The 27,907-nt window shown below is 43.1% G+C and overlaps 2 protein-coding genes across 7 annotated transcripts in view; both read left to right on the top strand.

Annotated features, from left to right (window-relative positions):
* LOC129703753 (ubiquitin carboxyl-terminal hydrolase 47-like) overlaps nucleotides 1–17,140 on the top strand; it is a 36,770-nt gene extending 19,630 nt beyond the window's left edge. For 2 of the 6 annotated variants that reach the window (XM_055646455.1, XM_055646456.1), the window contains 7 exons: nucleotides 413–541; nucleotides 1,911–1,933; nucleotides 2,243–2,298; nucleotides 3,824–3,934; nucleotides 12,025–12,122; nucleotides 12,233–12,406; nucleotides 15,009–17,139. In XM_055646455.1, the coding sequence (XP_055502430.1) occupies nucleotides 413–541; nucleotides 1,911–1,933; nucleotides 2,243–2,298; nucleotides 3,824–3,934; nucleotides 12,025–12,122; nucleotides 12,233–12,406; nucleotides 15,009–15,641 (1,224 nt within the window). In that variant the 3' untranslated portion in view covers nucleotides 15,642–17,139. Of the gene's footprint in view, nucleotides 1–412; nucleotides 542–1,910; nucleotides 1,934–2,242; nucleotides 2,299–3,823; nucleotides 3,935–5,321; nucleotides 5,792–12,024; nucleotides 12,123–12,232; nucleotides 12,407–15,008 lie in introns of those variants that run through there. The other 4 variants (XM_055646454.1, XM_055646453.1, XM_055646458.1 and 1 more) reach the window with 4 other exon arrangements.
* A 4,575-nt stretch (nucleotides 17,141–21,715) lies between these two features.
* Nucleotides 21,716–27,907, top strand: part of LOC129703169 (uncharacterized) — a 30,639-nt gene continuing 24,447 nt past the window's right edge. Inside the window, exon 1 of the mRNA XM_055645335.1 lies at nucleotides 21,716–21,998. Within this exon, the coding sequence (XP_055501310.1) occupies nucleotides 21,860–21,998 (139 nt within the window). The 5' untranslated portion in view covers nucleotides 21,716–21,859. The remainder of the gene's footprint in view (nucleotides 21,999–27,907) is intronic.

The raw sequence follows: 27,907 nt of genomic DNA on the forward strand, positions 1-27,907 counted from the left end.
TCATTTGCACTGCTATAATGTAATGTCAATGCCTTATCCTCTTAGAAAGTTTAAAACTATCCCTGGTCTGTCGCTGTCATAGAAACATAGAAAATAGGTGCAAGAGTAGGCCATTCGGCCCTTCGAGCCTGCACCGCCATTCAATATGATCGTGGCTGATCATCCAACTCAGTATCCTGTACCTGCCTTCTCTCCATACCCCCTGATCCCTTTAGCCACAAGGGCCACATCTAACTCCCTTAAATATAGCCAATGAACTGGCCTCAACTACCTACAACTAACTGTCCTGTTAGAGTGTGTAAATCTAGGAATTCTAGCCATGAAAACAAAGAAAAGTTAAAAATCAACATTCAGGAAATTCATCTTGCACAAAACAAGAAATTACATCTTTTGTTCCCGTACTTTCTTTTAGGAGAAAAAGTATGAGTTGTTTGCAATTTGGCACCATGTTGGGGGATTTTGTGGTGGACACTATTACGCTGAAATCAAATCAGTTGAAGATGGTAACTGGTACTGCTTTAATGACAGAACTGTTGAGCAGGTAACTATGTCAGCAAAGCTGTTATGATGTATTTTCTATGACGGTTATCGTTTTGGTTTGTGCTCTGGAATGTGAAAAATGGAGAGAGAAAGGAAATAAATAGATTAATGGCACAAAGCTTCTAGAGTCTGCAGACTTTAGAGATATATCCCTTAAGTGCACCTAGTCCACGCCATCCAATGATCACTGCATACACTAGCACTATCCTACACACTTAGGATATTTAACAGAATCCAATTAACCTACAAACCTGTACATGTATGTAGCGCCGTAGAATTTGTGCACCTATTCCCCCCCCCATCTCCCTTCTGTTTTGTTTTTCTGTTTCTTGTTTTTTGTGTAAAATTGTATGTATGCACTGAGTACGAGCAGCTTTCAGTTTCACTGTACATGTATAGTGACAATAAATGGCATATCTATATCTATATCTACATCTTTGAAATGTGGGAGGAAACCACAACAACCCTAGAAATCTCAAATCATCACGGGGAAAATGTACAAACTCCATACAGACAGCGTCAGCACCTATAGTCAGGATCGAACCTGTGTCTCTGATGCTGTAAAGCAGCAACTCTAATGCTGCATCACTATGTTGCCCTATTATGCTGCTCCAAAATAGGCAGATGAAATGGAACCAGGACAGTAACACTCAATTTACCTTCAACATCTGGACTTGACATTGTACCAGAATCATAGCACATGATGCAAGTTCTTACATCAGCATTGCATCAATTTTCATTTGTGAGCCCAGGTCTAAATGACAGACCCAAATTAATCCAATTCTTATTGATGGAGCAACATCAAAATTGACACGGGGCACAACAGGTCCCCATAAACCATATCAGTTGTGGACTTACCATTGCAAACCTTAGTATGCCTGAAGACTGAGGCTTCAGCTGTTATTGAGCTGCTGTTACACCATGTAACAGCAAAGGGCAATGTGCCACCTGGGATCAAGGTAGCGCTCATGGAGCGAGCCAACAGGTGAAGGTCCAATTGACTCCTGAAGGATAGAAGTAGGGTCTAGCCACACACTGGAAGATCAGAGCCGGGAAGGAGGAGCAGTGGGAATTTTAGAGGTCAGCTGGGAAAGGATAGTGCCACGGTGGATAGTGACCATCTCTAATACATCTTGCAGTCAAGGTTGAGCAACCAAGAGGAAGTGAGCATAGCTCAGAGCACAATGCAAACATTATGCATTTTCCCTTTGACATTATCTATTTATAATGTAAAATACATTATGTATTTTCTCCTGCATTATTTTTCAATAATCGCTACATTAATCGTATCAAGATTTGTAACCCTCATGAGTTTTTTTTTGTTTCCATTTTGTATGATCTTTGTGAATGAATCATGATATCCCTTTAAGAGGGGAAAGGACATTTCTCTGAGGTAAAGTCCATATCCACCTATCCAATAATCTGCAATGTCAATGTATTTTTGAATTATAATAATTATTGTTCTGTGATTTCTGCAAGAGGCTTGACATAACTCACTAAAATAGCACAAGGCCTTAAATATAGGATGTGCGCATAATCTAATGGAATGTTTAAAATACTAAAGTAATTAATAATAACTCGGGTAGCAGAGTAAATCGTAAAGCTAAGGAAAGTGAAGTGAAATAGTTTAATATGAACAATACACATATTAATTCAAATTTGAAAAGAAACGGGACATATGTTGTTCCATCCTATCTTGCAGGTCTAAAACAGCCTACTTGATTATGTACAGAATGATTGAAAGAAACAGCGTATCAGGTATGGTGATGTGTAGAATTCAATTCAGTCATTGTTTTATCCAATTAAGTAATTTATTTACAGAACATCACATGAGTTGAACCCATGAGTTGAAGTTTCAATTTCATGTTTAAAAAAAACAATATTGTATTTCCCTCCTCACCTCAAAATTTGAGGTCCCATAACGTTGGGATGTCAGGACTGTCTTATGAAGAAAGACTGGATAGACTTGGTTTATACTCTCTAGAATTTAGGAGATTGAGAGGGGATCTTATAGAAACTTACAAAATTCTTAAGGGGTTGGACAGGCTAGATGCAGGAAGATTGTTCCCGATGTTAGGGAAGTCCAGGACAAGGGGTCACAGCTTAAGGATAAGGGGGAAATCCTTTAAAACCGAGATGAGAAGAACTTTTTTCACACAGAGAGTGGTGAATCTCTGGAACTCTCTGCCACAGAGGGTAGTTGAGGCCAGTTCATTGGCTATATTTAAGAGGGAGTTAGATGTGGCCCTTGTGGCTAAGGGGATCAGGGGGTATGGAGAGAAGGCAGGTACGGGATACTGAGTTGGATGATCAGCCATGGCCTGCTCCTGCACCTAATTTCTATGTTTCTATGTTTCAATGTTCTGCACCAGTTCTCCACCACAGAGTGAATTCTCTGTTCTGTGCCTTTCCAACTAAGGAGAGGTGGAGCCCACAATGGCTCATTATTGGCCATGGGGAAAGTGATAACGAGTCATACAAACAGTGAATCTAAGCAGGGACTAGTACGACAACGAGGGTGGGGAGGAAGGGAGAGAGAGGAGATGCAAAGGTTACTTGAAGTTAGAGATTTCAATATTCTTACCGCTGGGTTGTAAGCTGCGCAAGCAAAATATGAGGTGCTATTCCTCCAATTTGCATTTGGCCTCACTCTGACAGTGGAGGAGTCCCAGGACAGAAAGGTCAGTCTGGGAATGGGAAGGGGAGTTAAAGTATTTGGCAACCGGGAGATCAGGTAGGCCAAGGCTGACTGAGTGACGGTGTTCAGCGAAATGATCGCCCAGTCTGTGCTTGGTCTCACCGATATATTGGAGTCTACACCTGGAACAGCTGACACAGTAGACGAGGTTGGAATAGATGCAAGTGAGCCAATGCCTCACCTGAAAGGAATGTCGGGGTCTTTGGACGGAGCCGAGGGGGGGAGAATAGGGACAGGAGAAGCATCTCCTGCTGTTGTTGGGGAAGGTACCTGGGGAGGGGGTGGTTTGGGTGGGAAGGGATGAGTTAAGCAGGGAGTTGCGGAGGGAATAATGTCTGCGGGAAGCAGGAAGGGGTGGAAATGGGAATATGTGGCTAGTGGTGGAATCCTGGTGGAGGTGGCAACATGTGCTGTGTGACGACTGGGAGGGTGAAAGGTGAGGACTAGGGAGACTAGGTTGCCTGTAATATCCTCATTAAAGAGACTCACACCAAAAGCTCCTCTATTAATGATTTCCTCAAGATTGAATTAATTGTTGCTGTCAACCTTGAGCACTGCTTTATTTGTCCATTGTTTACTACCCAGCAGCAGCTGAAGGCTCAGGGAAGAATTTCACAACAGTTTGGAAATTCCTGTCAGAGATCTTTGCAAGAGTAACAAATAATCTGCGTTCTCGGACAACTTCACCTCAAGAAAGTGAGTCTGTGTTTCTTATGCATCTTATAGAAATTACTAAGAGAAGGTGAATGTTAGATTAATGCCATTTTGTTGAGGGTTTGAAATGAACTGTGAGAAGAAGGGGAGAAGGGTGTAAGGCCAGGCCAACCTGCTTTAGGAAAAAGAGATGGAGGAGGAGGAGGCGGGCACAATAGGGGCATTTAAACAGTTTTTAAGAAGGAACTGCAGATGCTGGAGAATCGAAGGTACACAAAAAAGCTGGAGAAACTCAGCGGGTGCAGCAGCATCTATGGAGCGAAGGAAATAGGCAACGTTTCGGGCCGAAACGTTTCGGGTCTGAAGAAGGGTTTCGTCCCGAAACGTTGCCTATTTCCTTCACTCCATAGATGCTGCTGCACCCGCTGAGTTTCTCCAGCTTTTTTGTGTACCTTGCATTTAAACAGTTGTTGGATCGGCACATGGACAGGCATGGGATGGATTGATATGGATCACTTGCACGCTGGAGAGATTGGCTTCATGTTTGGCATGTATATTGTGTGTTGATTTGCCTGTTCCCGTACTGTACTGTTGAGTTTAGTTTAATTTGGAGATACACCATGGAAACAGGCCCTTTGGCCCACCGAGTCCGCACCAACCAGCGATCCACACAAACTATCACTATCCTACACACACTAGGGACAATTTATAATTTTACCAAGCCATTAGCCTACAAATCTGATGAAGGGTCTCGAGGTCACCGTTCCTGAGTTACTCCAGCTTTTTATGTCTATCTTCAGGCTACAAACCTGTCCATCTTAGGAGCATGGGAGGAAATTGTAGCATCTGGCGAAAACCCACACAGGTCAAGGGGAGAATGTACAAACTCCGTACAGACAGCTCCGTAGTTGGGATTGATCCCGGGTCCCTGGCACTGTAACGTAGCAACTTTATCGCTGTGCCACCATGCTGCCCCTTCTGTCTTCTATGTTCTGCATTTACTTTTCCATCATGAACAGGTACCAATATAAACTTAGCATCAGCCCATGCCACACCATCAGGAGTAGTCTCCATGACAAGTATCAGGGGAAATGCAACAATCTGTGCTTGTGTGCTTAACTTGAAGTTTTTGTTTTTAACATTTGCAATCATGTGTTCTGAATTCACATTTTCAAACAAGCATTCCAGACTAGCTCAGTCCAGAAATTAACAGCCTTTGATTAAAAAATACATCCTGAATGTTTTCCAGCAATAATATCACTGTATTAAAATTACCAGAAGGGCTTAAAGCATTTGTCGAATAAATGAAAGACATGATCAAGTTATCTGCTTTGACTAGATCTGTGCAAACTTTGTACTGATCAAAGTATGGAAACCAAGATTTACTATTTACACAGAAAACGCTAATTTTTTTTACACTCTTTTCCAGGAAATTGTCAACTACACGAAGGCATGGCAGAAGAAATAAAAATCTATTAGTGGGTATCACACAAAACTGTAGACTGAAATGAGAAACTTAGCCTCATGAAATGATTAAAATATTATTGCTTATGTGGAATTGCTGCTTTTAATAATTAAAATATCTCCATGAAAATGTTTAACATTTTTTTACTTATATGTGTATAATCAAAAGTGAGATCTAAAATAAAAGTCTGCTTTCTGTAACTATCAATGTTCTTCTTGGACCACTGTACAAATGTACAGCAAAACCTTGACTGGTTCAATATCCATAGAGTTGTTTACCCAAGTCGTATCCAAACGCTGTCCTGATTGTTAATGACAGGAAATCATTCTTTATCTTGAACTACTAATTTTCTTGAAATCAGTCCTTTGCGAATGTCAACAGCAGATACCAGATCTCCTGAAATAAATGCAAAGCAGAACGTATGTTCCTCAAAACACATGGCTAATTATTTATTTCCATTCATACTTATGATATTTCCATTCATACTTCAAACAAGAGGACATGACTTCAGAATTAAGGGACAGAAGTTTAGGGGTAATATGAGGGGGAACTTCTTTACTCAGAGAGTGGTAGCGGTGTGGAATGAGCTTCCAGTGGAAGTGGTGGAGGCAGGTTCGATGGTATCATTTAAAAATAAATTGGATAGGCATATGGATGAGAAGGGAATGGAGAGTTATGGTATGAGTGCAGGCAGGTGGGGCTAAGGGAAAAAAGTTGTTCGGCACGGACTTGTAGGGCCGAGATGGCCTGTTTCCGTGCTGTAATTGTTATATGGTTATATGGTTATATATTGAATATCCAGTCCCAGATTCAGTCCTGATCTTGGCCACTATCTGTGTAGACTTCACATATTCTCTCTGTGACTATGTGGGTTTCCCCGATTCATAGAATGTGGGTTAGTAGGTTAGTTGGCTAGGTGTAAATCTGTGACCTATCCTTGGTGTGCTGATAAGTGGCAGAATCAGAGTGGAGTTGATGAGACACATAAAAGCTGGAGTAACTCAGCGGGTCAAACGGCACCTCTGGAGAGAGGTATCTCTAGAGATGCTGCCTGACCCGTTGAGTTAATCCATCTCTTTGCGTCTATCGCAGAGTTAATGAGAATGTGAGGAGAATAAAAATGGGATTAGTGTGGGATTAGGTAAATGGGTAATAGATGGTCGACATGCATTTGGTGACCCAAAGGGCCTGTTTCCATGCTGTATGTATCCATGGCTCTATGATTAAAACTGTGCAGTTGACAATTCATATCTTAATGCCTTGAGTAACTCCTACTCCACCTATATTCCTTCCCCTGTCTTCACAATTTGGACTTTTTCTATCCTTATCTCATACTCTTTCCCTCTTATCTGTGGCCTTCCTCATCTGTATCCACCAACCACTTCCTAGACTTTGGCCTGCCCTCACCTCACTTTCAGCTTTCTTGTCCCCCACCACACCTGGCTAAGGGTGTTGGAGGTTAGGCAGGAGAATGGGGTTAGGAGGGAGAGAAATAGATCAGCCGTGATTGAATGGTGGAGTAGACTTGATGGGCCAAATGGCCTAATTCTGCTCCTATCACTTATGAACAATCAGTCTGACAGGAGTCCAGAGGAGATTTACTAGAATGTTGCCTGGGTTTCAACAACTAAGTTACAGAGATAGGTTGAATAAGTTAGGTCTTTATTCTCTGGAGCGCAGAAGGTTAAGGGGGGGACTTGATAGAGGTCTTTAAAATGATGAGAGGGATAGACAGAGTTGATGTGGACAAGCTTTTCCCTTTGAGAATAGGGAAGATTCAAACAAGAGGACATGACTTCATGAAATGAAATGATTCAATTTATTGTCATTGTCAGTGTACAGTACAGAGACAACAAAATGCATTTTTAGCATCTCCCTTGAAAGGGAGACACAGGGCGTCGCGGTGTGCCCGCGCCTGCCGCTGTAACATTCAGAATTAAGGGACAGAAGTTTAGGGGTAATATGAGGGGGAACTTCTTTACTCAGAGAGTGGTAGCGGTGTGGAATGAGCTTCCAGTGGAAGTGGTGGAGGCAGGTTCGTTGGTATAATTTAGTAATAAATTGGATAGGCATATGGATGAGAAGGGAATGGAGGGTTATGGTATGAGTGCAGGCAGGTGGGACTAAGGGGGAAAAAACGTTGTTCGGCACGGACTTGTAGGGCCGAGATGGCCTGTTTCCGTGCTGTAATTGTTATATGGTTATAGTCTGAAGAAGGTACTGACCCAAAGCATCACCTTTCCATGTTCTCCAGTGTAGCTGCCTGATCCACTGAGTTACTCCAGTGCTTTGTACCTTTTATTGTAAACTAGCATCTGCAGTTCCATGGAGCCCAGGATGTCCAGCAAGCCCAGGTGTCTCTGGCTGGAAGCATTAATGAATGTTGAGCTGAGAAGAAGAATCAAGGACATGGACTGAATGTCAGAGGAAGTTTAATAATTTCACACATGTATCTGAGGGCACAGATCCCCTCCCAATCGAATCCCCTATCAGCTCCACCACACTCTGTGTCAGCACTCACTCACTTAACTACAAGTTCTAATAAATCAGGTTGGTAAATAATCATATGAAGGGGGAATTGGTCTAATGATCTACCTGGAACTAACATGGACCTGATGACTGATGACCTCCTTCTGTTGTAATGTGTAAGATATCGGGTGGTGGGGGTGGCTGAGCGATCACTGGTCACTGGCCTCGGGGTTACCGGGCGAACGAGCGGAGAGACCGAGAAGGGGGAGGGTGTGAAAGGGATAGGAGCAGGTGACTATTGCTCGACCTCCAAAAACTGGGGGATAATAATACAGGCCATCCCCCTCCTCAAAAAAATGGGGGGATATATCCCCCTCCTCAAAAAATGTGGGGATATATCCCCCACCGACCTGGGCCACTGGTCACTGGGTATCAGGTATCAGGGAAACCGGTTACTGGAGGATCCGGTGAACAGGTCAATGGGGTACTGGTGACCGGGCGCCGCGCCGCGCCAGCTCCGTTTATCGCTGTGTTTCCGGGCGTGTAGATGGACGGGGTGACGGCGGGATTGTCCCGGGAGCGGGGCTCAGGGTCAGGGTCCATCCCGCCCCCATCACAGTTCTCCAACTAGTTTCAGTCCTCCTGATGTCATTGTACTGAATGCATGCCTCGATGTCACCTTGCCTCAGCCAACAATGATCCTTTCTACATTTTCTTTGAGCTTTCCTTTGATCTTTAGTTTTCACACCTTGCCCTTCCATATCTCTATCTCTCTCTCTCTCTCTCCTGACTCTCAGTCTGAAGAAGGGTCTCGACCGAAAACGTCACCCATTTCTTCTCTGCAGAGATGTTGCCTGTGGTGAATCTCTGGAACTCTCTGCCACAGAGGGTAGTTGAGGCCAGTTCATTGGCTATATTTAAGAGGGAGTTAGATGTGGCCCTTGTGGCTAAAGGGATCAGGGGGTATGGAGAGAAGGCAGGTACGGGATACTGAGTTGGATGATCAGCCATGATCATATTGAATGGCGGTGCAGGCTCGAAGGGCCGAATGGCCTACTCCTGCACCTAATTTCTATGTTTCTATGTCCCGTTGAGTTACTCCAGCAGTCTGTGTCTACTACAATTCCATGTTAGCCTGTCAAATAGCACTTTAATAAAACATCCTTTGGGGTCCATGTCAATTGTATTTACCTCATTCCTCCTCCCTCGTATTTCATCAAAGACACTCTGTTAAGTTCCGTAGAGAAAACTCCCTCCAGAATGTTCTGCAACTGCTCACCAATTTCCTTACTCCTCGCCTGTGGGAGAAGAAACCTGTCCATATTCCCCATAAATACTGCCTGACCAGTTGAATTACTCCCCCATTGTGTGTCATTTTTGCAGAAGATGTTCACCAGAATCTGCCTGGTTTGGAGTTTATTAGCGATAAGACGTTGGACAAACTAGGAGTGTTTCCTCTGTAGTGTGGGAAGCTGAGAGATGGCCTGGTGGACATGGATAATGTTATGAGAGACAGAGATAGAATAGGCTGAGGAAGGGTTTCGGCCCGAAACGTTGCCTATTTCCTTCGCTCCTGAGATGCTGCTGCACCCGCTGAGTTTCTCCAGCATTGTTGTGTACCTTCAATTTCCCAGCATCTGCAGTTCCTTCTTGGACGATAGAATAGTAGAAATGCTAAATACTGGAGGACATAGATTGACCGTAAGAGGTGAGAAAGCTCAAAGGAGATCATGTATTTGGCACGTCTGTTTTGCAGAGGGTGGTAGGTGCCTGGAATACGTTGCCTGGGGCAGTGCTAGAAGTGTAATGTTTAAGAGGCATCGAGACAGATACATGGATAGGTGTCGAATAGCCATTGTTCGGTCAAAGAATATTAATTTAAATTGGCATCAGGGACGGCGCAGACGTGATGGGCCACTGTTTCACTGTTCAATGGAACGAGCAGAGGAATGCGGTTAGGTCGTTATTGTTAGAGATGGGGAGGATATTTTTAACAGAAAAAAAAGCAGTACAGCCAAAACTTGAAAAAGGAGGAGAATTTACCGGTACAAGGAAGCGTTGCGCCTGGGTGCAAATTTTCGGAATAAATCTCAGTCTTCTGATGGGAGTGGTTAGATGCTTCGAATTTCACTTCGTGCGGTTGGGAAACTGCAGTCTGATTTTTTGATCGACAAAACTCGCCGCTTTAGTACAGACGCGTCAGTCGGGAACATCAGCCAAGTAAATGCAGCACCTTGCCAATAACTACCAACTGAAATTTGTTCAGAGGTCGGACGATATCACAGGTAAAAATACTTATTCACAAGGAAATAAGAACAGACTCTGCCAGAGTCTGATGTTAATGCAAAGAGCTGGAGCAACTCGGCGGGTGAGGAGTCATCTTTGGAGGTTTTGGGTAGGCGACGTTTCGACAAGGGATCCGGGAAATCCATGTGCTCCAGAGATGCTGCCTAGAGAATGTCCCAATGTGTTACTCCAGCAACTTGTGGTTAACGCAGGACTCCAGCATCTGCAGTTGCTTGTGTCTCTAATGACAATCTGTCCCTCTGGTCAAATTTGAGACGTGGGTGACTCACTCCAATGTCCCGTATTGGTCCCAGATTTAGCGACCCAGCCCGGGGGTAGGGTTGACCAAAGTGGGAGATGAATCTCTCAGCCCTTAGCCCGCCTTCAATCATCCAGGATCTCCTGAGGCTTCTCAGGGGGTTTGTCAGCGGGCGGGCGGGAATCTGGGAAGGAACGGGGGTACCCGGCTGGGTCTGGACCCTGGTGGACTAGTCTTGGATGGAGAGAAGCTGGTGAACTCAGAGAGCGTTATGTTATAGAGCAAATGTTATTAATATTCCAAACTGTTCTCTTGGTATTTCGAGACTGTTGTATCCCAGCCAGTGAGCTTGTTCATTTAGCCGTGCAGTAAAATCGTGACTTCAACCCCCCCATCCCGTCAGCACCTCTCTTTTCCATCAGTCTGAGGAACCCTCCCTGCCCCAATCGTCGCCTGTCCACAGAACCGTTTGCCTTGTCTCTCTACTTGTTTTGCTGTTGTAGGGGAACTGTTGGCTTGGACCCGGGTTAATATTATTATTTTTAATAGATAGTCAAATCACATTGGCGATAGGATGATGTAGGTGTTTTTAAAGAAGCATCGATTTACTTTGAAATCCTTTGACATTTTGAGGCGAATACCGGGAATGCACAGCTAGGGGTGCTAATAGAAGCAGGTTTGATGGCAAAGTGTAAAAGGCATTGAGATAGAAAAGAGAACGCATGGCTATCTAAATAGAGGACCATGTGTTGACAGACACAGCGGCGCAGCGGTAGAGTTACAGCCTCACAGTGCAAGACACCCGGATTCCATTCTCACTGCGGGTGCTGTCTGTTGGGAGTTTGCACGTTCTCCCCATGACTGTGTGGGCTTCCTCTGGGTGCCCCGGTTTCCTCCCACATTCCTAAGCTGCGGGGGTTTAAAGGTTAATGGTCCTCTGTAAATTGCCCCCAGTGTGCAGATAGAGAACTTATCTTTTGTCCATTAATATTTTATGTGCAAAGTCAAATATTAGGCTAACACTTGTTTACAACTACATTTGGTTTTGCTTTTGAGCATTTGTTTTACCCATTTGTCGATTTGGCATATACTGTTTTTCTAGTGTATTAGTGATCAATCATTGCCCATTCTCCCTGTGACTGCAGGCGTTTTCTGCAGGTGCTCCACTTTCCTCGCATACTCCAAAATAAGTGCCGGTTTGGAGGTTAATTGGCTTCTGTAAATTGCCCCTAGTGTGTAGAATGCAAAAGTGGAATAACATGGGGGTAGTGTATGGGTGCCCAATGTCCAGTGTGGACTCTGTGGGCCGAATGGCCTTGCTTACATGCTGCATCTGTAAACAAAACTGAATTATGGAATTAGTTTAGTTTGGCATCATGGTCAGTGCAGACACAGTGGTCAAATGACCTGTTCCTCTGCTATACTGGTCTATGTTCTCCAGTGGTGAAAAGCTCCGAACCCCTTTCAAATCACACCACGATACACTCGGATCAAAGCTGTTTTATAACCAATGGAAATCAAATTTCCCCAAACCATTCCGTTTTGTTTCATCTAATCAAGTTGTTAAAAACACTTGTTGCGAAATTGTGGCTGGACTTTTCTTTACTCCTAAGGCACGTGTTGCAGTGATTCTAATGAAATGTTCTGTTGCAGGAGATGATGAGCCAGGTGTTTTCAGAGTGGAAATGTCCTGTGGGCATGCCGTGGACCCCATTTCACTCACTGAGTGGTGTCGCTGCCTTATTGACCAGGTGGGCTGTCAGAGACAATCCATTCTCTTATACCACACACTTAATCCATTTTTAATCGATTGTTAAATAGGGACAATTATTTGCAATATAATTTTCAACTTATTTTCCAGGGTCACTTGGAATTCCACTGCCCTGCTTCGACGCATGGGACTAATGGAAAGTGTAATAAGGAATGGTCATACCCAGAGGTTCGTACATGTGCCCTGCTGTCCCTAGAGGAACGCCAGGTATTTGAAGAGAAGCTTACCCTTCTCTCAGCTGGAAAATACTGTGAATACAAACAGGTAAACCCCAGCCAGCATCTTACCCTAAATATGTATCATTACTGAAACTGAGGAAGTTGAAATGTTGTGAGATGTGAGCGATGGTGTGATATGCATGGAAAGGCGGCAAACATATTTCAGAAATTCTCTGGGGGGAAAATAAATAATAAAGTTGAATTTTTTCAGAGTTTCCCAGAGACTCATTTTTCTGGAAAAGGCGGCCAATATATTATTTTTCCTTATTTTCCGACAATTTCTGTACCCTCTTTTACCTAATATTTCCTCAGGTAATTCCTTTCCTGGTGGTCACCCATCGACAGCACTTTCTTCCTGTACTTTAGGTGTGACCATCACTTTATAACTATTATCTATGATGCTCTCGATGTCCTTGGATGATCCTGAGCTCGGCCAGCTCCAGTTCTCTCTCCTGTTCATACAGGAGCTGCACCATGATGCATCTCCCACATGCATAGTCTACAGGGACACTGGAAGTTTTCCTGCTACCAACTGCCATCCCAACTGAACTAAGATCAAGGAAGAGTCACAAAGAGAATATCAGCCTCCCTAATTCTACAGTTTCCCTCCACTCAGTCTCCTCACCGTAGCATCAGGTGTCAACGCCTCTATTTACCCTCAAATACAGAGCATAGACACACAAGTTGTTTTGTTTTTTTGATTTCCTAGTGATTAAGATCTCTGCTTATTTTTTATCCTTTTAGTTTAGTTTCGTTTAGAGATACAGCTCAGAAACAGGCCCTTCGGCCCATCGAGTCCACACCGACCAGCGATCCCCACACACTGGCACTATCCTACACACACTTGGGACAAGTTACATTTTTTTAATACTGAGCCAATTAACCCACTAACTTGTACATCTTTGGAGTGTGGGAGGAAACCAAAGATCTTGGAGAAAACCCACACAGGTCACGAGAAGAACGTACAAACTCTGCGACTGCACCAGTGGTCAGGATCGAACCCGGGTCTCTGGTGCTGGAAGGCAGTAGGACCACCGCTAGGCCACTGTGTCCCCCTTTCTTTCAGTACTCTTTTATCCTTTATCTATTCAGGGTTGTTTTTGACGTAGAGATCTGTGCTCTGATGGGTACAAAATGGTTCTGCATTTATTATTTACTCCTGTCAATCATCTAAAGGTTTCAAAGGTAGTTTATTGGCTCGTGTACCAGTTACGGTACCGTGATATTTGTATTACCATAGAGCCATACTAAAAAAGCAACAAGACACACAACTATATAAAAGTTAACATAAACATCAAACACCAAAGCGGATTCCACATTCCTCACTGTGATGGAATGCAATAATGTCTAATCTTCTTCCCTCATTTTTCTCCCGCGGTTGGGGCAGTCGAACCATCCGCATACGGGGCGATTGAAGCCCCCACGTCGGGGCGGACAAAGCCCCAGCGTCGGCACGATCAAAGCCCCAGCGTCGGGGCGATCAAAGCCCCCGCGTCGGCACGATCAAAGCCCCAGCGTCGGGGCGATCAAAGCCCCCGCGTCGGGGCGGACAAAGCCCCCAGGTCGGCACGATCAAAGCCCCAGCGTCGGGGCGATCGAAGCTCCTGCGGTTGGAGCTCTCAAAGTCTATCTCTAACCAGAGTCTGCGAACTCCACGGTGTTAAAGTCCGCAAGCTCCCGTAGTTGGAGCTCAGAGGTCGATCCCTGGCAAAGGGATCATCGCAAGCTCCACTACAGTAAGTCCACAGGATCCCACGGGTGGAGCTCCCGAAATCTGTCTCCAGCGGAGGCAACCAGCTCCTCGATGTTAGGCCGCAATGGTGACAGAGATACGATACGGGGAAAAAGCCCATCTCCGTCGAGGTAAGAGTTTTTAAAAAGTTTCCCCGTCCCCACCCCCCCAAGTCCCCCCACCCCCTCCCCAGGTACTTTCCCCAGCAACTGCAAGAACTGTAACACCTGGCCCTATGCATCTCCCCTCGACTTTGTCCAAGGACACCGACAGTCTCCAGCATTTTGTCTCTATCCAAAATATAGAAATTATCCTGGACTTCTGTTGCTGAGGAGGTTCTGATTATCAATTAACTGCCTGCCCACTACCCACCTAATTCATAAAACACCCAGCCACCCTAAATCACCAATACCCTTGAGAGCCTATATATTATTTAGCCTTGTAGTTGCGCGAATTCCCCAAACAAAGCCATTCCCTCATTTCTTCTTTCTTATGCTGTTGGAAATAAGATGGAAATCACTTTCTACTTTATATTTTGGATATCACAAAGAGGATGAATGGTTGCACAGTAAAGCAATGTAAAGGGACACTTCCACTTATTTACTGTGGTAGAAACCTCTTTGACCATAGAATTAAATATCAGATGAATATCACCCCAAGAAATCTCTGACTGAACCAGTGTTTAGTTAATCGCTTAGAAATGGTGCCAGCCTATATTTTATTATTGTGATAATAATTTCATACCTAACATGCAGCAATCCTTTAATTGAATGGATAAAATATGTCAATGCAGGTGATGGGATGAAAATAATTTTGAAGGAACATAGTTAAATGCGAAGATCCTTTCTTTATTAAATGGATTATCAGTCGTGTATTGTCTTAATTGCTAATTTCATTATCTATATTTTATTTCAAGTGTCCCAGATGCGATAGTTGTGTAGAACGGAAAGACCTGACTAATTTGGCAGTGGATTGTTCAATCTGCATGGCCAATGATGACAGCCCTTTTGAATTTTGCTGGCAATGTTTGCTGGAATGGGAAGGTCCAGCACCACGTTCTGATCGATGCGACAATATACATTGCACTAACGTCCACCTGCAAGTCTTAGAGAACTGTGGCAGAAAAAACCTATCCGCGAGCAATGTTCAGAGTTGTCCTAAGGTCCGCGCTTGCCCCACTTGTGGGATGATTATAGAGCATAAAGACATGTGCAAATACATGGTGTGCATCAGATGCCATGTGGAGTTTTGCTTTGCTTGTCTTCAGACAGAGGCAATTTGCAGTAAATCATCCACCCACTCCACTAATTGTTCTAGACCTGTGGCCCCAAGGCAAACGCGTATACCTGTATGGAATCAGACTGTAAAAAAGAACGTAAATAAGATTGCAAATCGCACTCCAAATTTCCATCCACATAACATTCCAGACCACAATCTCAATGTGCCCGCACCTCCCCCTCAAAATTACATTCCACGTCGTAATTTGGAACAAAATTTAAACCCCTCTTTAAATTCCAATAGACAGTGCAATTGCTGTACAATTCTGTAACTCAATGCTCTGGATAAGAATTAATGAAGGCATAAAAAATCTTTGCACGATAAACATCTCTTCATTTTTCTACACCCTTCTACAGTGTATATATAATGGTTGGGGGAGCATAATTGAGAACCTCATTAACTGCAAGTATTTCTGGTAGACAAAAAATTCCTTCTTGTGTTTTTTTAGTTTTAAAGGTACTCACATGTAAAGGGGAATAACATGTGCAATTGATGTATGGATATTCAAAAATAGGCCATTAATGGTCCATTAAGAAGTGGCCGTTTTCAATTGTAATGTTATTCGAAATGTATTCAAAATAAATGCTTTTTAAAATAAAATGTACGAAAGACAGGATTGGACAAACAAAATTTGGGACAAGTACATTCAAATGGCACAACAAAAATGTATTTGATAAATAGAAGTAGGTAAAGGAAGTTAATTGATTGGGATTTTAGATCTGCAGAACTACTCTGGGCAAAATGAATAGAATTAAGAATTTATTTGAATTATAATTTAGCTAATTGTAGTTATTTACAGACACACCTTGATTTATGCAATAAGCGACTGATGTAAACTTGTACTTACGTAAACAATTCTGTACTCAGTACCTCCTGCGATCAAGGGGTAACTTCAACAACACTGTACGATCACTGAGATTTACATTAGAAACAAGGTGGCAATGGCGGCAGTGCTTACCCAGAAGGCCATGCATTGCAGAAAGTGCCCTACGGTGATTCCATCAGAAGTAAAATCTGACTTAACTAAAGGTTGACAGAACGTTACCCTAACTTAAAGCGGGCAGTGTTTGTACATGTCCTTGTACTGAACATTTAAATATGTATTGTATAGACTTTGGAAACCATATGTTGTGATTATGTTGGTGGGGATTTAATCAGAATGTTATTGTGGAATTATATTAAATTACACATTGGGAGATATATGAGAAGTAATAATTTGTGATCAATATCATTGTAATATCTTTAATAACCAAACGTTAAACAATATTTTAAACAAATAATTATTCAGTTGCCTGGAAAGTTGTTCACACAACACTTCGATTTTTATTTTCTATGATTCAATTTCAATAAAATACAAAATGGAATGAAAAATGAAGTCATTAACATAGTGTACTGCTAAACCTGAGATCATTAATTTATGACCTCATGATCTGCGCAGTGGGGAAGTCACTCGTGCAAAAGCCGACCTATCGAATGATTCTGAGCCCTGACTTGGATGGGAACACATGCTGATCGTCATTACCTGTGCTGCCAAGGCCCAGGAGGTCCGTAACATTACCCTTATTCACACTAATTCCATGTTACCCATTTTTACATCCACTCCCTACTTACCAAGGGCATTCTACAGATGCTGCACATCTTTGGGATGTGGGAATAACTGGGGAACCCGGATGAAACTCACGCATTGAAGGCACTGGATGTATTCAAGAAAAAATTAGATATAGTTCGTAGGGCTAATGGAATCAATGGACATTGGGAGAAAGCAGGAGCGGGGTACCGATTCTGGATGATCAGCCATGATCATATCGAATGGCCTACTCCTGCACCTATTTTCTATGTTTCTATACAGATAGCAACCGAGTTCAGAATTGAGCCCGGGCCTCTGGTGCTATGAATCAGTAGCTATACCAGCTGTACCACTGTGCAGCCCTTTGTCCTTGTGGCATGCAGACTTCTAAACCACACCCAATTTGTGTTATTCTGTTTTTGACTTGAATTTCTATTTCCTGGAACTCTTCAGTTTAATTTTCTTCTACAATATTCTACTTTGTTTCACTTAGTCCAGCTTTCCCAGATATTGGGTTTAGGTTTATTACTGGCACATGTACTGAGGTACAGTGAAAAGCTTCATTTCACATGCTATCCAAACACATCAGATGTATCTTACATAAATACAATCGTCAAACTCAACTACAATAGATAGAACAATGGGGAAGGTACAGATGCAGAGTTCAGCGTTGTAGAGCTTCAGTTCCTTTGACAAAGTCCAATGTCCACATTGGTACTAGAAGTGTATTGGACTGTACACTAGCTTATGGAAGGACCATTAGGAGTCTGTTAATGGAGGGGGTAAAGCTGTTCTTGAGTCTGGCACCTTCAAGGTTCTGTACCTTCAGTTGGACGGGATCAGGGAAAAGAAAGAATCACCGGGATGAGACAAGATTTGATTATGTTGGCTAAATTCCCGAGGCATCATAAAGACTAGGTGTATTTATACTTATGCATTTTAAATATGTATGTCATGTTTTATACTTTGGCAATATAACAATGTATTTTTTATCATGCCAATAAAGTTTTTAAACTGAAATTGAAATTGAATTGAGTAGATGGAGTCAATGGTGGGAATTCTGGTCTGTGTGAAGCGCTGTGCTACATCTATAGCTCTCCGTAATTGCTTGTGTACTTGGGCAGAGCTGTTCCCAACTCAAGCTGTGATGCTTCCCGACAGGAGATTTTGTTAGAGAAGAGGTTGTGAAACTGTCTCCGGAGAGAAGGGTTTCGGCCCGAAACGTTGCCTATTTCCTTCGCTCCATAGATGCTGCTGCACCCGCTGAGTTTCTCCAGCATTTTTGTCTACCTTATGCTTCCCGACAGTATGTTTATTTACAGTGGCAGTCACATCAACGACAGATCACCGGTAATATTAACACCAAGGGTCCCAACCCAAAATGTCACCCATCTATCTTCTCTAGAGACTCTGCCTAACCCATTCAGTTACTCCAGCACTCTATAAAAATGTAGAAGCTTGGAACAAAAAGAAGAAAATAATTTGTTCTTTGAACATGCCTCTGAATTTTCTTTTGTCCAGCGTCCCCCAAGAGAATCTTTTCACATTGCATAACTGATAGGAAAGATGTTGGTTTACCTGGAAAGGGTGCAGAGATTGACGAGGATGTTGCCAGGCCTCGAGGCCCTGAGCGATAGGGAGCGGTTGAGCAGGCTGGGACTCTATTCCCTGGAGCACAGGAGGTTGAGGGATGGGCACAAAATCATGAGAGGAATAGATTGGGCAAATGCACAGAGTCTCTTGCACAGAGTTAGGAAATCGAGAACCAGCGGGCATAGATTTGAAGTGAGAGGGGAAAGACAACAGGAACCTGAAGAGTAACTGTTACAGAAAGGGTTTTAAGTGTATGGAATAAACTGCCAGAGTTGGTAGGTATACAAAATTGCTGGAGAAACTCAGCGGGTGCAGCAGCATCTATGGAGCGAAGGAAATAGGCAACGTTTGAAGAAGGGTTTCGGCCCGAAACGTTGCCTATTTCCTTCGCTCCATAGATGCTGCTGCACCCGCTGAGTTTCTCCAGCAATTTTGTGTACCTGCCAGAGTTGGTAGTTGAGGCAGGTACCATCACAACATTTAGTACACATTTAGACAGTAATGTAGTGGCCATTTGGCCTGTTTTGCATGTCATTGTGAATGGCATGTGCCTTTAAATTTTAGACTGCTCGTTATAATGTGGGTGGGATTTATGACGTGTCTTTGGGCGTGCTTGCAGCTTAACTGCTTGCGCAGAAGTTTAGTTTTTAGATTAGTTTTGGAGAGACGATGGAGGAGGTTAATCCTTCGACCATGTCGAGCATGTCATTGTTACGGAGACACGAGGAGCTTTCTAATATCTGAAGTAATGAGCTGGAGTTCGAAGAAGATTGCTGGAACAAGTCGGAAAAACCTTGGATGTATCTTACTGTTTTCTATCAACAATAAAGAAAATATTCATCAAAAGACTGTGTGTTGAAGGTTTATGAATGGAGAAGCTCTGAAGGTCTCTGCGACTGCTTGCATGCGTAACGAAGATATTCCCCTAGAGGCTAGGGTGCTAATTACCTGAAAGATATGAAAATTCTGCCACTACAAGTAATATGGATAGGATAGATTTAGAAGGATAAAGCACCATCCATAATGTTTGGGACAAAGACCCATCATTTATTGCCTCTACTCCACAATCTGAGATTTGTAATAGAAAAAATCACACGTGGTTAAAGTGCACATTGTCAGATTTTAATAAAGGCCATTTTTATACATTTTGGTTGCACCATGTAGTAATTACACCAGTGTTTATACATAGCCACCATTTCAGGGCACCATAATGTTTGGGACACAGCGAGCCCATGTAAATGAAAGTAGTCATGTTTAGTATTTTGTTGCTTATCCTTTGCATGCAATAACTGCTTGAAGTCTGCGATTCATGGACATCACCAGTTGCTGGGTGTCTTCTCTGCTGATGCTCTGCCAGGCCTGTATTGCAGCCATCTTTAGCTTATGCTTGTTTTGGGGGCTAGTCCCCTTCAGTTTTCTCTTCAGCATATAAAGTATGTTTAATTGGGTTCAGATTGGGTGATTGATTTGCCTACTCAAGCATTGACCATTTTTTAGCTTTGAAAAACTCCTTTGTTGCTTTAGCAGTATGTTTGGGATCATTGACTTGCTGTAGAAAGAACCGCCAGCCAATGAGTTTTGAGGCATTTGTTTGATCTTGAGCAGATACATAGAAACATAGACAATAGGTGCAGGAGTAGGCCATTTGGCCCTTCGAGCTTGCACTGCCATTAAATATGATCATGGCTGATCATCCAACACAGTTTCCTGTACCTGCTTTCTCTCCATACCCCCTGATACATTTAGCCACAAGGGTCACATCTAACTCCCTCTTAAATATAGCCAATGAACTGGCCTCAACTACCTTCTGTGGTAGAGAATTCCAGAGATTCACCACTCTCCATGTGAAAAATGTTTTTCTCATCTCGGTCCTAAAAGAATTCCCTCTTATCCTTAAACTGTGACCCCTTATTCTGGACTTCCCCAACATCGGGAACAATCTTCTTGCATCTAGCCTGTTCAACCCCTTAAGAATTTTGAAAGATAGGATGTGTCTATACACTTCAGAATTCATTATGCTTCTACCATCAGCAGTTGTATCATCAATGAAGATAAGTGAGCCAGTACCTTCAGCAGCCATACATGCCCAGGCCATAACATCCCCACCACCGTGTTTCACAGATGAGGTGGTATTCTTTGGATCTTGGGCAGTTCCTTCTCTCCTCCATACTTTTCTCTGATACATCACTCTGATACAAGTTAATCTTCGTCTCATCTGTCCACAAGACCTTTTTCCCAGAACTGTGGTTGTTCTTTTAAGTACTTCTTGGCCAACTGTAACCTGGCCATCCTATTTTTGCGGCTAACCAGTGGTTTGCATCTTGCAGTGTAGCCTCTGTATTTATTTTCAAGAAGTCTTCTGCGGACAGTGGTCATTGACAAATCCACACCTGAGAGAGTGTTTCTGATCTGTCGGACAGGGGTTTGGGGATTTTTCTTTATTATAAAGAGAATTCTTCTGTCATCAGCTGTGGAGGTCTTCCTTGGCCTGCCAGTCCCTTTGTGATTAGTAAGCTCACCAGTGCTCTCTTTCTTCTTAATGATCAGCCATGATCATATTGAATGGCGGTGCAGGCTCGAAGGGCCGAATGGCCTACTCCTGCACCTATTTTCTATGTTTCTATGATGTTCCAAACAGTTGATTTTGGTAAGCCTAAGGTTTGGCTGATGTCTCTATAACAGCTTTATTCTTGTTTCTCAGTCTCACAATGGCTTCATTGACTTTCATTGGCACAACTTTGGTCCTCATGTTGATAAACAGCAATAAAAGTTTCCAAAGGTGATGGAAAGATTGGAGGAAAGACTGAGAGCTCTCTTATACCTGCATTAAGGAGACATTTAAACCCACCTGAGCAATTACAAACACATGTGAAGCCATGTGTCCCAAACATTATTGTGCCCTGAAACAGGGGGACTATGTACAAACACATGGTGAAACCGAGACGTATAAAAATGGCCTTTAATAAAATCTGACAATGTGCGCTTTAACCACATGTGATATTTTATATTACAAATCTCAAATTGTGGAGTACAGAGGCAAATAAATAAATGATGGGTCTTTGTCCCAAACATTATGGCGGGCACTGTATGTGCCAAACACAGGCAGGTGGCACTAGCGTAGATAGGACATGCTGGTTGGGCCGAAGGGCCTGTTTCCAAGCACTATGACTATGGTAGTTCGTTGTACCTCATATAGTTGCAACAGAGATTGCTCAATGCTGCATTTCTTGAAAACAAGTGGAAAGCAAAAGTGAAACCTAGTCCAGTTTTAAACAGATTCTGTGAATTAACGAAGAGAGAACAGAGCGGTTGACGGTCCGGGTGCTGCGATGTCGAAAATGATTCAAGTGTACGTGATCGGCCTGAACGGAGAAACATATACTATTGATATTGGGGAATCCGAAGAGGATTTCAAAAGGATGACAGTCCTCAGTTTCAAGAAGAAAGTGCTCGAGATATCGCAAATAGGTCCGTGAGTAAAATGTGGCGACTAGTAAAACAAAACCCGGCTGGGATGAAATCGAGAAAGCAGTTTGTAATGGGGGGGTGCAAATTTGGAATGACAATATTCCATGGGGTCGATAGAAACGTGGTTACGTGTGTGACTAATGCACGGGATCAATGCTGGATGTAAAGGCGAAGTTAGACGGTTTACCAAAGACGGCAGCGCAAAGAACTGCAGATGTTGGTTTACAAATGAAAAGTGCTGGGGAACAAAGTGAGCCGGACAGGCAGCACCTCCATGATGGACAAGCGACGTTTCAGGTCGGGACCCTTCCTCAGACTGATTGTTGTTGGGGATAGGAAGCTAGAATAGAGACACTGAATCAATGTGTGGATGGGTGTGGGGGGTGAACAAAGTCTGGTAAGTGATCGGTGGAAAAGGCATTCAGGATGGACTTGATGCCGTGTTCTTTTCTCACCCCCCCCCCCCCCCCTCTTTTTCTGCAGAGGTCCGGGACACAGGTCACCTCCGCCTGCTTTTTGGCAGTGAGCAACTGGAAGACAAGAAAAAATTGGCTGATTATGGGATCAAGGACAAATACACAATGCGCATCATACTAAGAGTTACAGGAGGGGGGGGGATGTCCAGCGATTGAGATTCTCACCCGTGAAACATTCGTGTGGAAATGAAGATTCTGGACAATGAATAGTAATGATCCATATGTCTCTGATCCGAAAATGCCGACACAACGATAATCTTAACATTCATAAAGTGTATGTTACCCAATGTACCTTAGTATTTATTTCAATATGGGGCTTCAACCTTTCACCTGTTGTTCTATACACTGTATTCTCGTCTGTAAGGCAACAATGCAGGAACTGCTGGCATTAACTGCTCCAATATATACCACTAGTCTCGTAAATGAACGTTTATTCACTGTACCCAAGTTCTACTCTAATTCCGAGTTAGTTAATCCACATATGAGATTTTATTTACCATAGTACTAAAAACATTCAAGTAATAGTTGTAAAAGCACAAATAATCTCACATTCATAAAGGCTCAGTTTCTGCCCACATATTTTTCATGTTATTTTCAGAAAATTGTATCACATCTTGTTATAATTTTACTGTTGGTCAAGTGAAATAATAAAATGAAGAAATATGTGGATAACTTTGTCATCTTTTCCATTGATTCCCTTGCATTAAATATGAATGTAGTTCACACATATTTCAATCTTGGGCAGATGTTGGGTTTGGCAAAAGTGAAACCTTTATTGTCTGCGCTCAATCATGTTCTACAATTCTGTCATAAGGCGAAAAGATTGAAAATGGCCCAAAATTAAGTTACAATGTGATTAGTCACCTGACAACACAAGAAAAAAGTATAATTGGTTTAATTGTAAATTGTCCCTAGTGTGTGTAGGGTAGTGTTAGTGTGCGGGGATCGCTGGTCTGCGCGGGCGGTGAGCTGTTTCCACACTGTATCTCTAACCTAAACTAAACTAAACCTTGATCTTGATCTATCTCCACCTTAAATGTCTCTAATGATCTGGCTGAGACAGAATTGTAGAGATTCACGAGATTCCAAGAGAAGAATTTTTGACACACCTTGTCGGTTTTAGCATTAGCATCATCATAAGGAGAACTGCAGTTGCAGATTTAAACCGAAGATAGACACAAAAAGCTGGAGTAACTCAGTGGGACAAGCAGCATCTCTGGGGAGAAGGAATGTGAGATGTTTCGGATTGTGGGCCTTTCCCACTTGGCGATATCAGGGTCGCCAAAATATTTTGAACAATTCAAAATCCAGCGGTGACAAAAACATATTGCGACACTTGAAAAAACCTTGCGCATCATACATCAACACGCCACGTCACCGCCGCGTTATACGTTTTCACGCTGCATCACAACGCATATTTTTCGGTGACCTGATGCACCAGTCAAAGATGCCGGCATCACCAAGTGGGACAGGCCCTTTACTCCAGCTTTATGTGTCTATCTTAGCATCATAGATGTTTGACTAAGGTCACCTTATTTTCTGCCAAACTACAAGATATTACAAAAGAGACCACTTCACCTCTCTTAGCAAACCGACCCACTTGTCTTGTAAATCCCCTTTGGAACTGCCCCCAATGCTGCAACAACTTTATGCAAATTACTTGAATTAAGTTTACACTCAGAGATAACAAGTCAATATATATAGAAACATAGAAAATAAGTGCAGGGGGAGGCCATTCGTCCCTTCAAGCCAGCACCACCATTCATTGTGATCATGGCTGATCGTCCCCTATCAATAACCCATGCCTGCCTTCTCCCCATATCCCTTGACTCCACTAGCCCCTAGAGCTCTATCTAACTCTCTCTTAAATCCATCCAGTGATTTGGCCTCCACTGCCCTCTGTGGCAGGGAATTCTACAAATTCACAACTCTGGGTGAAAAGGTTTTTTCTCACCTCAGCCTTAAATGACCTCTTAAAATGCTGGAGTAATTCAGCTGGACAGTCAGCATCTCTGGAGAGAAGGAATGGGTTACATTTTGGGTTGAGATCTTTCTTCAGTCTGAGAGTCAGGAGTCCAGCGATATGGAGGGGTTACGAGTGAAAGCAGACGATGATAAGGAAATATCTAATGGTTCAGAGTTAGCTGAGGGAAAGGAGACAAGGAGATATACAGTCAAAAATGAATCAGAAACACAGTGAGACTAGTCGGAGAACTAGGGTGGGGGAGGGACAGTGAGAAAGGGAAAGCAAGTGTTACTTGAAGTTAGAGATATCAGTATTCCTTATCGCCATATCTCCCTCTCCACTGATTCAGTCTGAAAAAGAGCATTGATCCGAAAAAGAGTCTCGATTCCTTCTCTCCAGAGATGCTGCCTGTCCCGCTGAGTTACTCCAGGATTTTGTGTCTGTCTTCAGTTTAAACCAGCATCTGCAGTTCCTTCCTATGCAATATTCATACCTCTGGGCTGTAAGCTGCCAAGCAAAATATGAGGTGCTGTTCCTCCCAATTGTGTTGGGCCTGACTCTGACATTGGAAGAGGCCCAGTTCAGAAAGGTCAGTGTGGGAATGCAAGGGGTAGTTAAAGTGTTTAGGAACTGGGAGAATGTGTCGTCCTTGGCAGACTGAACTTGGAACTATTCTCGGAACATGCCACATTGTTTGGCTACTTTGGCCCTGTATCAGGAAATGGCTTTCATCACTAAATCCCACATTTCTCCATTCCTCACATGTCCAATCTTTATATTTTAATTCCCACTGGAACTATTTCTTCTTCATTGCAGAAATTAGAAGTTGTTTCTAAGGTGTATGACTGAATTCAATGAGACATCCATCTCATCACATACATTCCACACATATTTATTTGCATCATTTCCAGACCATCCTCAGAATGAGGTGTGTTCATGCAAACCATCTTCACACCGATTATTTTCTCCTTGCTCATTATTCTAGTATTAATCTAGTAAACCCCACCCCCTCTTATCCATCCTCATCTTCATGAATTCTCATTGCTTCTTTTCATAGAAACATAGAAAATAGGTGCAGGAGTAGGCCATTCGGCCCTTCGAGCCATTCAATGTGATCATGGCTGATCATCCAACTCAGTATCCCGTACCTGCCTTCTCTCCATACCCCCGACCCTTTAGCCACAAGGGCCACATCTAACTCCCTCTTAAATATAGCCAATGAACTGTGGCCTCAACTACCTTCTGTGGCAGAGAATTCCACAGATTCACCACTCTCTGTGTGAAAAATGTTTTTCTCATCTTGGTCCTAAAAGATTTCCCCCTTATCCTTAAGCTGTGACCCCTTGTCCTGGACTTCTCCAACATCGGGAACAATCTTCCTGCATCTAGCCTGTCCAACCCCTTAAGAATTTTGTACGTTTCTATAAGTTCCCCCCTCAATGCTGGAGTAACTCAGTGGGTCAGGCAGCATCTGTGGAGAAAAGGAATAGGTGACCTTTCGGGTCGAGACCTTTCTTCAGACTCTTAAAATTAAAAAAACAGTTGATGTCACACCGGCAGTTAGAAATGAAGAGGTCTAAAGAAGGTAAACGGCTGTCTGGGGAAGTCCAAGATGAGAGGGAACAGAGAAAACAGGAGAAGGATTCTTCACTGGGTGGTGAGGACTCCTTCCCATAGAAAAAGGCACGGAGACAGAGGCGACGGAAGAAAAGATCTACGTCGTGGCATGGTCAGAAGAAGGGTCTCGACCCAGAACGCCACATATTGCTTTTCTCTAGAGATGCTATCTGACCCAGTGAGTTGCTCCAACATTTTGTGTCTAGCCTCTTTTCATGAATTAGGTTAGTCTAGTTTGGTCGGATTCCTCCATTCCCGGTGCCCTGATTTGTTGCTATAATTTTTGAACACATCTGGATGAAGATAGTTGGGAAATGATGCAAATAAGATGACTGGAATGTAAGGCATGAAATGGTAAAATGGTCAACAAATATTGCATCGTCTATCTAACTGAACACAAATGTGCACAAGGAATTACTGGAAATGAAGAACAGGAGAATGAAAAAAACCATGAGAACTTTTCCAGAGAGATTTATAGGGCTTCAGAAAAATATAAGAACAAATGGTGGACTCATCATATGAAAAAATAGCAAAATCAGCCTGGGATTCAATTAATTTGTACAAGGATGTGTTGTATATCCTTTTATAGGCAATGGTACACAAGCAAGGCACAGTTCTGTGAATGGACAAGCATTTGGTGGATTTTATTGTCAATATGATTGATTAACAGTTCATTTATTTTCAAAATAAATTCATATTTTTAAAGTCTTTGTCAATGTTTGCACATCTTAATATAGAGACTGGGCTGTGACTGATTGGATTGATAACAAAGTCACATAAAGGTTATTAGTCTTACCTTCATACAACTCAGGAACATAGTCTTCAGCCCACTCTGTCCATGTTATCAAGTGTGCATCTTATGCCCCTGTCCCACTTAGGAAACCTGAACGGAAACCTCTGGAGACTTTGCGCCCCACCCAAGGTTTCCGTGCGGTTCCTGGAGGTTTTTGTCAGTCTCCCTACCTGCTTCCACTACCTGCAACCCCCGGCACCTACCTGCAACCTCCGGGAACCGCACGGAAACCTCGGGTGGGGCGCAAAGTCTCCAGAGGTCTCCGTTCAGGTTTCCTAAGTGGGACAGGGGCATAATTAAGCTAAACGCAAAATGGTGGGGGAACTCAGCAGGTCAGGCAGAATTTTTGAAGATGACGTCAAAAGAGAGATGGGGGCGGGATAAAAACCTAGCAAGTGATAGTGGTGCAATTCAGTTCAGTTTAGTTTATTGTCACTCTCTTCAGGGTACAGTGAAAAGCTTTTTGTAGCTTGCTAACCAGTCAGCAGAAAGGCAATACATGGTCACAATCAATCCACTTACAGTGTGTAGATACATGATAAGGGAATAGCATTTAGGCTGCAACCCGGCAGCATGCTCCTCCGCTTCTTCCCACTAGGCCATAACTGATAAATGACTTTGCCCCCCTCCAATTATCGCGCACAAAACCCCCCCAACCTGACACACTGCAGCAGAGCCACTGTTGTTGCCGCTGCCGTTCGTAACGCTGTTGAAAGTTAGTAAGTGTGTCATTTGATCAATGATACAGGTATTTTTATGTCATTTTATTTTTCTGCACCCTGAATGGACACGGTTTGAGCAAGCGTTTTTTTTTTCCTCTGGGTCTGCGAATACTCGGAAATGACAATAACGTTCAATACAATACAATACATTATGATGCCAATTGCATTTTAATTGCAGCTTAATTGCACTGGGCATACAAGTGGTGCGCGATAGAGCTGTGCCTCACAACGTTGCAGAACCAGTTCGAATCCCAACTATGGAACTGCTGTGCGATTTGTACGTTCTCAATTTTTACCACATGCTTTTTTCCGTCAGGTGCGCCGTTTTCCTACCT

This window comes from Leucoraja erinacea, chromosome 14 (genome assembly GCF_028641065.1).
Source record: "Leucoraja erinacea ecotype New England chromosome 14, Leri_hhj_1, whole genome shotgun sequence".
Classification (NCBI taxonomy): Eukaryota; Metazoa; Chordata; class Chondrichthyes; order Rajiformes; family Rajidae; genus Leucoraja; species Leucoraja erinaceus.